Source organism: Eptatretus burgeri, chromosome 5 (genome assembly GCF_056783735.1).
Source record: "Eptatretus burgeri isolate ZD-2024b chromosome 5, Ebu_testis_v1, whole genome shotgun sequence".
Classification (NCBI taxonomy): Eukaryota; Metazoa; Chordata; class Myxini; order Myxiniformes; family Myxinidae; genus Eptatretus; species Eptatretus burgeri.
The window spans coordinates 110,708,744-110,720,876 of NC_140965.1; the positions used below are offsets into that span (position 1 = coordinate 110,708,744).

General features: G+C 46.1%; 1 protein-coding gene across 1 annotated transcript in view; it reads left to right on the plus strand.

Moving 5' to 3' along the window:
* LOC147027152 (uncharacterized) overlaps window positions 1-12,133 on the plus strand; it is a 63,811-nt gene that overhangs the window by 14,530 nt on the left and 37,148 nt on the right. Inside the window, exon 2 of the mRNA XM_085883322.1 lies at window positions 11,135-11,260. Within this exon, the coding sequence (XP_085739448.1) occupies window positions 11,135-11,260 (126 nt within the window). The remainder of the gene's footprint in view (window positions 1-11,134; window positions 11,261-12,133) is intronic.

The following is a 12,133-nucleotide window of genomic DNA, read 5'->3' on the forward strand; positions in this document are numbered from 1 at the left end:
AAAGGACTGTTTGTAACCCCCCCCCCCTCTCCCATCTACTTTCTCAACAATCCTCTTGAAGAATTCCTTTCTTTCAACCTTCTGGGTCTCACTATCTGCCATGATCTTTCCTGGGAAAGCTTTTTTCCAACCTCGCCTCCAAAAGCCAGTCGCCGACTGAGAATCCTCTGTCGTGCAAAGACCTTCCTCAGCCCACCTGAGCTCCTGACCACATACAAAGCATTTGTCCACAGCCTGATGGAGTACTGCTCTCTACTCTAGGCTGGTGCTCCTGCCTCTCACCTTTCTCGGCTTCACGCAATGGAAACCAAGACATTTCGGATCATTGGCATCTACGATGAAGCTGAGTCTTTGGACCTCTCACTCTCTCACCGAAGGCAGGTCGGTTATCTTTCTGTCTTCTACCATCTACTCTCTGGTTTCGCCCCCCCCCCGCTCTACCTGCGATTTGTCCGCACCATATTTCCACAGGGTGCTCAAGGTCTGCCAACAACCCCCTTCTGGTAAAACTACCAAAATCATGAATCACTGCTCACCTTCACTTTCATTCCTTTTTTCCCCGCCTTTGGAATAAACTCCCTCACTCTGTTCAATCCCATTCTTCCCTCCAGGCCTTCAAAACAGCTGTTCACCACCAACTCTTATCATTCCCCATCCAAATCCTCGATCTTTTCTACCCCCGTTAATCCACCCCACCTTCAGACTCCCTGCTTTCCCTCCGGAAAATCCCTGCAGTGTCCATCTTCCATGTTTCCCACCCCCATCCATCTCCCCTCCACAGATCTAATGTCTCTGTTCCTCACTGTTTTGTCCTTCCCACGCCCATCTTTTCTCATCCCCCCCACCCCTTGCTGTGTGTTTTGTTCTCTCTCATACGAGCCTTTACAAGGTATACAAAAAAAAGTCTCTTTGAAGAATCCTTGGCTATCTCTGGTCGGTCTTTGTGTCCAACGAGCGGTTGCTGAGTGAGTCAAATGCTATTTGTTACCTGCATAGTCCGTGAGCGTCAGCTGTGGTTGTATGGACATGTGGCTCGTTTTCCTGATGCTGATCCTGCTCACCAGATTCTCTCAGTGAGAGAGCCTCGTGAGTGGAGGTGGTCAATGGGCCAACCACGTGCCTCGTGGTTGTAGCAGGTTGATCAGCATCTCAAAGAGACTGAGATGGGCCAGGCATCTGCCTGGGTGATGGCCAGACGGAGGCCCCTGGAGTGCTGACGGAAAGTGAATGCAGAGACGCGCGGTCACTCTGGCTGGCGCTCATGAACCAATAGTGGTCACTCTGGCTGGCGCTCTTGAACCAATACTATAGGATGGTGCGACAGGTGGTGTGAGCACTATCCTCTTATTTTGTATGCATTACGTGGCTGCAGGTTTCCATTACTTATAATGGGAGTGCAGCTGTGCTTCTGATGCAGTTCCCCCTTTAAGTTAGAGCAGGAATTTGTCATTTTTTTCAGGGCGTCAGCAATAGTTCAACGACTCTTCGTGAAGGACACAGTGGGATCTTTAACATCCACCACCTAATCTTGTAAAACCAGAAACCCAGTTTCACGTCCATCCAAGGGACAGCACACACAGTGATGGATTGCCCTGAATGCGAAACACCAGTGACCGTTTGTACCCTGGTCGAAATTCAAACACAGGTTAGACAACTCAGAGGTGAGTGTGCTTACCTCCAAGCTATGCTGCCAGTCCATATGGATGGAGTCAATTCTGTGGTCTGCTGAGCAATAATGCTTCAATTTTATTTGCTCCATTAGCAAGGTTGATCCACAGCATAATTGGTTAAGATAGAAAGCAAAAGGAGGATGTTTCATTGTTCCACATTTCCAAACATGACCTCATCAAAACAATAATTTGTTATGCTAAGTCAGACAAGCATGACTGTTATGTCAAAGGTAGATAAGAAGTAAAAACAGAGAGGAGATCAAGACAAATGGGATCATCATTGCTTGCAGGATGAAATGTATCTATCAAGTTCATTTTTCAATCGCTCTTCACATTTGAATCCCGTAGAGAATCGTTTCATAACTTGATTTCAAACTGCTGTTCTGATTTGCACATCCAAGGGTCTTCAACTTCAGACTGCTTTTGAGATGTTAAGGCTTTTACTGTAACTTTCAGAAGAGCCCACTGTGTGGCATTTGTTTAATAACTTCATTCCAATGTTTCCACGCAAGTTTGGCCTTAGTTAAAAACATGATAAAAACTTTTGTAGATGGTGAGAAAAATTGATTTCCCAGACTTGTGTGTTGCTCAGCATGGAATTTTTTCAAGCTATTTTGTGAGACTTTTTTTCCCCCGGTTCTTGAAATTCGAGACGGCCACTATTTTGCTTGACACAAACATTGAGCGCTTGTTATTCGACGTGCATTTTTACATTCACTCGTTCTTACTAACTAGAATGCGCTGACAAATGCATCTGGAGAACAACATGCCTTGTATAATCATTAAAAAAAATAAAAAAATTGGTCAAAATAGCGGCTTGTATGCATTTGATTAATAATTTTAAATTCCTTCCTTGGCCCGTTCATTTTATACACTCACCTTTCATAACCTCTACCCTTTATTAGCCATATGATGCTGAGCTACAAAGAGGCCATTGTTACAAAACATTCTACCTCTCCTACAACCATCCACCACCCCCCTCTTCCTTTCCCCCACTCCCTCTTTCACCCCATCCTATCAAAAGCCAGTTTGTTTCTTCCCAAACATAGGAGCTTTAAAGTGAGGCAAAAATGAAATTTAGAGCTATGAGAAATAATGAGTTTACTAATTGTTTTCAATCCCAATTCATATTCTTTATTATAAGGGCCTGGCAGGATGGCCTCGACTCCCTAGAGGTATGCACACTCACATTTAAGCTGTCTAGCCTCCTGCGCCTATTTGAATCTCAGCCCAGCTCCAAATTGTCAGCTGGTGTTTCACAGGCATGGCCATTCATCAATGTGTGTGCCGTCCCATGGATGGATGTTAAAATGGGCGTCCCATCTGCCAGCATTCGTTGTTGGATGTTAAAGATCCCACGGATGTCCTTCGCGAAGAGTACGTGAGCTATCGCCGGCACCGTGGCCAAATTCCTGCCCTAATGACTGCTGGGAAGACAATGGCAAACCAACCCTTGCCAAGAAACTGCTTCGGTGCCACAGATGCTCTATAGCAGAAAATGGTTCATCAAAATCAAAATTGTTATCAGAAAAAAAGTCAAGAGCAAAATGGATGTCATAAAGGACACAAACAACAGGCACAAACAACGAATGCAACATGGTAAATAAGGTGGTATAAAAGACGCTGCATCAACAGCAGTAAACCTCTGGAATTTATCATTTTTATGACCTTTAAAACGTTATTTTATTTCAATTGAATTATTCTGGAAGTTGCCTGTGCCCGCACGGGATTCCAAACGTGGTAGGGATCGAGGAGGCAAAAATGCCAATGGCGTCTTCTGTCATCGAGCCGGCAAGCTGGGAACAACAATTCACATCCGATGCAATTTAAATGCTCTAATGGCGGTGAGGTTCTCCGTTTGAAACTGTTTGTCCAATATATGTAGCTTTTTGATACCTTGGGTCAGTAATAAGTATTTGTATTGCTGTCAGTCAGTGGCAAATTGCAAATTGATCGTAGGATACTTGAACACTGTAGAGCACAAGTCACATTTTCGCACTTTCAAAACCCCTTCCATATAGCAGTACTTGGACATGTTAAATAAGGTGGTTATTATTATTTTTTATGCAACCTGTGGCTGCTGGTTGCATCATTGCTGGAAGCACAGGTGTGCTGCTGAAAAAATGATACAACAGCCCCTGGTTCCAGTACACTGGAAGTCATTTTTCCGACCTCGGAAGGATGACAGGCTGAGTCAACCCACCTGGTGTTATTAAACAGGGATCAGGTCAATTCAGGTATGGGAGCATGTGCCAGAACAGCACGTCGCTGCGTCCACTTTCCGCCGATACTCCAGGGGCCTCCGTCTGGCCATCCCCCAGGCAGATGCCAGGCCCATCCCCATCTCCTTGAGATGATGGTCAACCTGCTGCAACCATGAGGCACGTGGTCGACCCACTGGCCTCCTCCACTCATGAGACTCCCTCGCTGAGAGAATCTGGTGAGCAGGATCAGAGTCAGGAAAACGAGCCACATGTCCATACAGCCGCAACTGACGCTCACGGACAATGCAGGTAACAAATCTCATCCGAGTCTCTCTCAGCAACCGCTCGTTGGACACAAAATCCGACCAGCGATAGCCAAGGATTCTCCGAAGAGACCTGGTACCAAAGGAATTAAGTCTCCGTCTCAGATCCTTGGTCAGAGTCCAAGTCTCGCACCCATAGAGCAAGACTGGAAGTACCAAGGACCTGAAGACTCGGACTTTCGTCCTCCCGCACAGGTACCGGCAGCGCCACACCCCATGATCCAGTGAATCCATGACTCCCCAGGCCCGACCCAGACGTCTATTGACCTCTGACTCGCAGCCAGCAGAGACATGAATATCACTGCCAAGGTAAGTGAATCTCTCCACGACCTCAACATCCTCACCACAAACAGACACAGACAGGACAGCAGCATCCAAGATGTCACCGAAAGCCTGGATCTTAGTTTTGACCCAAGAAACCCGTAATCCCAACGGCTCCGACTCCTCATTCAGCACCTCGAGGGCCCCCAAGAGGATGTCTAAAGTCTCCGCAAAGATGACTGCATCATCTGCAAAGTCAAGGTCCGAGATCTTGACATTCCCAAATGACGCACCGCAACTTGATCTCTCCGACATCCTCCCTAGAATCCAGTCCATACAAGTGCTGAAAAGTGTGGGGGCAAGTACACATCCCTGACGAACTCCAGTAACAACTGGAAATAAGTCAGAGATGGTACCACCACACTTCACAGCACTCTCAGTACCAGAGTAGAGTTCAGACATCAGATCGATCAGTTTCGGTGGCACCCCACGAAGACCAAGAATCCTCCAGAGGACATCCCGATTCACTGAATCGAACGCTTTACAGAGATCAACATAGGCTGCAAGCAGCCCCTGCCGAAACTCTCGTCTGCGTTCGCTGAGGACACGAAGGGCAAGGATACGGTCAATCGTTGACCTCTTTGGTGTAAAGCCTGACTGCTCTGGACGCTGGTGCTCAAGCAGATGGTGGCGAACCCTATCGAGAATTATCCGAGCAAAGACCTTGCCCGGCACTGAGAGCAGCGTCACCCCTCGGTAGTTGTTGCAGTCTTGGCGATCACCCTTCCCTTTCCAGAGAGGGACAACAAGGCCCCTCTTCCAGTCAGTTGGGATGATGCCTGTGTTCCAGGCAGAGCACAAAACTGCATGCAACGACACGAGTGCAGCATTTCCACCAGCCTTGAAAAGTTCGGCATGGATGCCACAGATCCCTGGAGCTTTGCCCCGTTTCAACTGGTTCACCGCAGCCCGTGTTTCCACAAGCGTAGGTGGACCACAGTTGATTTGAGGGTCAGCAACAGGGATTGTAACACCCTTGACGTCCAACTCGACAGTTGGGGGATCAGCCTGGTACAACCGCTCAAAGTAACCGGCCCAGCGGGCCTTCACTTCAGACTCCTCTGTCAAGAGCCTACCACTCTCTGCTCGAACTGTAGTGCTCCGAGGGATGGGCTTGGATGAACGTAATGCGCGAATTCCCCTGTAAGCGGGACGAGAATCACCTGTCCACAGGTGATGCTCTACCCCCTCACAGATTCCCCGCACATAGGCCTCCTTGTCCACCCTCAGTGCACGTACAGTTTTACGCCTCAGCTCCCTGAACAGCTCAGCTCTGCCATTCAGCCTGGCCCTGCGACTCTGGTCAATGGTATCCAGTGTCCCTTGAGAGACAAAATTCTTCTTTGCCCTGCGGTGAACTCCAAGGCATCCACCGGCAACATCAAGGACGGTGGTCTTGAAGGCGCTCCACAACTCTTCAGGACCCCCCAAAGCACCCAGACCCCCCAAGTGTCCACTCAGCCTGTTCGCAAACTCCTCAGCTACTCTCTCATCCCTGAGCTTGGCAACATCCAGCCTTGGCTGGGATGGTACCATTCTCCAGGATTTAAGGTGCAGCTTTAGAGTTGCTACAACAAGCCTGTGGTCAGTATTGAGGAACTGAGCACTCCGGTAGACCCTGCAGTTCTGGATCATCCTCCAACGAGCGTCAATGAGGACATGGTCAATCTCCTTTGCCACACCGCCAGCGTTGGAATACCAAGTCCAGCGATGAGCTTGTGGGCACTGAAACCATGAACCAGCCACCCTAAGTTCATGACTTCTTGCAAAGTCAAGGAACTTAGTGCCATTCTGGTTCATAGTTCCTGACCCATGGGGACCAACTCACACCTCATAACCGTCCCTATCAGTCCCAGTCGATGCATTGAAATCCCCCAAGACTAGAAGTGTATCTCGTCTGGGGCACTGATCAACCACAGACTCGAGTGTGGCGTAGAATGCATCCTTCACGGTGAGATCACTCACTTCAGTCGGAGCATAAACAGAGACCAGGGAAATGACACAAGGAGTGACGAATCCTTAATCTCATAATACGCTCATTGACCGGTGTTACCTCAATTATCATTGGGGTCAGCTTATTGGACACAGCTACAGCAACTCCTTGGGTATGGTAACCATCAGAGCGACCAGACCAATAGTAGGTGTAACCACCTACCATTATCTCGCTGCAATCCGGTCTCCGAACCTCAGAGAGAGCTGCGATCCCGATGTCCAAACGCTTGAGCTCAGATGATAACAGAGACAGGTGATCATCCTCTCTTCGGGATAGGACATTCCAGGCACCCACCCGAAGGGACCGCCTCAGGTTAACCCAAGGAGACCGCCGTCTGGTGGACGACACCTCATCACCACTCCGACACACTTTCCCGCAATCTGACCCAGGGATGTTACCCCGTGGTTTCCCTCCTATCAAAGATTGGGGGTCCCGAAGGCTTTGCCCCAATCCCGTCATCCGGTGAGCTGCCCTGCGAAGGGAAGCTGCACAGGAGGTACTCCCACGGAGTGGGTTTTCAGATTTTTTTGCGTTTTTGCGTTTTGCGGAATGAAGGGTTTTACGGTGGCCGGAGTGCAAATCCTGCCACCAACCTCCTAATAAGAAGTGGCCCAACTGCAGGAGGACGTCCGCAGACACAGTTGGGCACTAGATATGGATGGCCGTTGGCTCACGAGGAGCTCCTCCGCCCTTTGACAGGTTTTGTTTTTAATCCTGCTGGGTTTCCATATCCAAACACCCTCCTCACCAGAAAACCTGGTGGGGGAGACGGTTTAGTCGCCGACAACCCGATCATGGAACAGGTTAGTACAGGTTTACATGGTACCTGTAGCAGGTCACAGATCGAACCTGACCTGACAGACAGAAACAGGGATACAGGGGCTCAAACTCAGAACCCTAAGATCTTAAGCTTGCTACCTTAACCATTAAGCCAAAACTACGCTTAAAGTAGTGTATCGAGACACTGCATCAACGCCGATAAAGTTCCAGAATCTTTTTTTTTTCTCCGACCTTCAAAATATTTATTTAATTTCAATTGAATTATATATTTTAACACTGCAGAACACAAATCACCTTTTTTTTAATACTTTCAAAACCCTTCCGTTTAGCAGCACTTGGACAAAATATTATGGCATTTTACGTCATCACGACCAATCAAATTTTCCTCTCGTAGACCCGGACAATGTTCTTGTTTCTCAAGACACTGTGGGGTAATGTGTTCGATGAACTATTTAGTTACATGCAGGAATTGGAATAAAGTTGTTGGCAATTGATTTTGTTGTAAATTAATTTCGTACCTAAATTATCCTGAAAATTTTAGGCTGCAACTATTAACTTCTACGACTACTACTATACCTTAATACTACCCAAAAATGGAAGAATACAGCACTCCAACTTGGTAAATTTCACAATATTGTGCTTTGTTTATTCAATGCCCACCTCATGCGGAGTTACTGTTATTGAATCCACCTATCGAGGGAAATATGCTTCTCTCGTCCATGACATATGTAGAGATAGAGGAGATACTCAAGATGCGATTTCATGTGAAAAGTGAATTTTGACAAAAATGGATATACCATGTTCTTCCATTTTTGGACAGAATAGTTCCAACTATTCCCACCTTGTGGTGTCATCTGAGGAATATTTCGTCGTGAAAGACACCATGGGATCATTGACATCTTCCAACGAGTAGTACTGGTAGATGGGTCCACATGGATTTAGTCATTGTCAACTTTAGATCCACCGAAGCTCCCACAACAGTAGGGTGGTGGGGCAATTCTCGGACACAATAAACATGAGGATGAACGAATAGTTAAAGTGGATAGAGGAGAGGAAACACTGCAACCTGCAAGTAAAAGAGTTGGATTAAGGGGTTAATGAAGATTATGGATAACAATGGACGAGGACGAGATAGCGGTGCACAACCTGTTTGAAGTTCTGGAGAGAAGAGTGGGATAGCACAGCCTCTGGAAGGTGGTTCGACAAATGGGAGCAGGGAGGAAAAGAAGAGGGTTTTTTTTTTTTGGATAGACAAAAATTCCAAGTGGAAAAGTTAAATCAATAGTCCAGTCCAAATAGTTTGATCATCGATCCTTATGGAAAGGATCGCCAATCAAACTATTCAGTCTGGATGTTTGCAGTGTAATATATATATATATATATATATATATATATATATATATATATATATATATATTGTTGTGGTTTCCCGCCGACGCGTCGCCACGAGCACGACCCTCGATGAAGAGGTTGGGGCCGTCTCGGCTCGATCGCCCGGAATTTACAGATCGCCGGCCCGGGTAAGTCCGGGTCGACGGGTCCCGGCTATTTTGGACCGAAATACGCCAATGGGGAGATCATGTGGGGTAGGGTTAATTGCCAACTTCAACTTACCTAAGTACCCACGTGATCCAGGTTGTGGGGTACTTCACCCTCGACGGAACTCGTACGGAAGCGAGCCGCTTAAGCGGCCCGTTCCGTGTGCGTAGCCGAGCGGTGATATCGCGGAATTCCGCCAGCCTGAATGTCCCCTTATGGCGGCCCAACGGCCTTCTAATTCCTAACACACAACCTGCTCAGTCAATGAAAGAATCGACGCGACGAGCTGAAAACATTTAACAATGGGGGTTTATTTATACAGTAATCGGGGAACTAGGGAAGCACGCAAGAGCAGAACTATACCGAATACAATAAATACAATGCAATCATTTACAGCACACAAAGCACTTAACAGTTCTCTACTTGTTAGACGGGCCCACGGACACACATACGCACACACACAAACACACACCCAAGAAATGGTGGCTGATGCTATTAATCAGGACTTCAGCACGGAGGGACAGATGAGCTGAAGTCCAGGGCCTATCTCGAACCTCTCCACCTCGTGTGGTCTTCAAGCTGTTCGGACCCGGGCTCCAGTGAGGGCGAGCTGGATCCAATCGCCGTGAGCCGCGATCCTTCTTGAGCTCCAGCGGATCCCCTCGTGCTCCGGACCACGTGCTGGTGAGACGAAACACCGAGCCTTCCCGAAGATGCCGTCACTTTCCAAGGAGAGCCAGCCGAACCAAGATGAGGCCACGAAGCAGAACAAAGGCCGAACCAAGATAACTCAGAACCAGCACGACCCTTTGAACCACCGACTGCACAGCCAACTCGAAGAAGCACCAGCAGAACAACAACATCGAACCAACTCGACCATCCTTGAACCAGGCCGACACTCCTCGACCACCAGGCCGAAGAAGAACCACGACAACCAACCAGCCACAACACCCTCTTCTGATGAACAACTCTCCAACAAGAACCAAGAACCAACTCGTGCCAAGCAGAGGGTCCCTTTTTTTATTCCTATCGGCCCCCTCCCCGCTCCCGACGTGACTCATGCCCTCGTGCTCCATCCCCCACTCAACCACGGGTGGGAGGGAGTTGTTTACGTCATTGCATCACGGGACGGGAGGGTTCTTCTTCCTCTTTGCAGTGGAGGGGAGGGTCGTTCTTCTTTGTGTTCTGATCGAACTCTAACGATTAAAATGAATCACAGCACATTTAATCGATTTTTACCCATTAAACAATGGAAGGTGATCTATCTATGGAACATGCACTTACCGAGATAACTGAGCTGAAAGGACCTGAATGACGAGTGCGATAATGGTTTCCAGATTCGCAACAATATATATATATATATATATATATATATATATATATATATATATATATATATATATATATATATATATGCACACACACACATACACACATACACACATACATACTGTACATACATACAGGTAGTGGACAAAAAGATGGAAACACCTGGGTAAATGAGGGACACCGCGCAACAGCTTCCCCACAGGTGTGGCCAAATATGTTAAGCAAATAACATCCCAGCATTAAGCAAATAACGAACAGCTTCGGGTCATGAATAAAAATGCTGTACAGACCTGTTGCCTCCAATTATGGCTATCATGGCTGCAAGAGGAGACCCCCCCCCCACCCCACCCCAATGCCCTCATCCACAGAGCATGTGTGGTCACCCAATGATTTGATGAACATGACACTGATGTGTTCCATATGTAATTGCCTTCTAAGTCACCAGATCTGAACCCAATCGTGCATTTATGGGATATTCGAGAATGATGCCTGAGACAGCGTTTTCCACCTCCATCAAACAGGTGTGAATTGATTGACTTTCTCGTTGAAGAATTGTGTCACATCCCTCCTGCAGATTTCCAGATGCTAGTGGACTCTATGCCATGGTGCATACACGTCGTAATGGCTGTACAGCCCGCGCGTGGTGGCCCAACGCCATATTAAGTGACTTCACATTAGTGTTTCCATTTTTGTTCAAAATATATATATATATATATATATATATATATATATATATATATATATATATATATATATATATATATATATATGTATCAATGAACTGTCTTAAATACAAGTCCATCTCATCAAATGTACAGCATTATCACACCTTGCGATTGTATTAGGTGCAAGAGCATAGGGAAGTGTCACCTATGCTTATAATTAGTTTTAATAATAACATTTGACATGACTTAAAGGCAGTGACAAAGCCATCGAGGAAGGGAATATAACGATTGTGGTTGGTTGTTTTTTCAGGGGTTGGTGTGCTGTGGTGGTGAGCCGTGCGGTGTCCTGCGCTGTGGGCGATGGTGTGGAGCGCTATGTAAAAGCTGACTTGCAGCCATGCAGCTGGGGGCGCAGCAGTTGTCCCCGCATCGTAGTGTAAGCACAACATGTCTTTGTTTAAAATACTCGATGAACCTCGACTTCGTTATCCTTGGACAAACGACCCGATAATAATTATTGATTTCAGGGTAATATTCATGGTTTTCCACCAAAGGATAAATGACATCTCACTTAAAAAGTTGACGTTTTTACTTCATTTTTGACTGATGTAACTGTCATGTCATAATAATTATAATAATAATAATAATAATAATAATAATAATAACCGAGTAAAGAATTCACTTTTCGTCACATAAACAATGTTAGAAGAATGTAGTTAAATGCATGTGGTTGTCGTTATCAGTCTGAAGCGACATGGTGTGACTTAAAAAAAACCTTGATATATTTAGGTAGATGTCAGAGCTTATGGAAGAGATGATCAGAAAGTAGACGAAGTTAACAAACTGACAAACTCTGAACACAGGGAATAAGAAAAAAAAATATAAACCTATAAATGCAAGCTCGTTCTTTTTTTCATTGATTATTGTTATGCTAAATGAGGCCCTCACATTCTCTCAAAATTCCGAGATTATAGTGCATGTATTGTTTGGTCACCATCTTGTAAGCTTTTTACAGCATCGTACTCTGTTAGAACCATTATAAACAAAGCCAAAGCACAAAGACAGTCTTTCTTACAATAACATGAAACTTAGAGGAATGCGGCCTTGCACTTGGCAACCATCTTTAGATTGATTACTCTCTTTTTCTGTATTAAATGGGTGAACTTTAATGTAGAACTGTTTTCTACTTTAAAAAAAAAAAATTGATGTGCAAAAATTCACTTCCCCTTAGAGAGATCGACAATGAAAGAGAGGAATAGAGAGTAAAAGAGATGAAGGAAGAAAGAGCAAGAACTAGAAGGGCACTCGG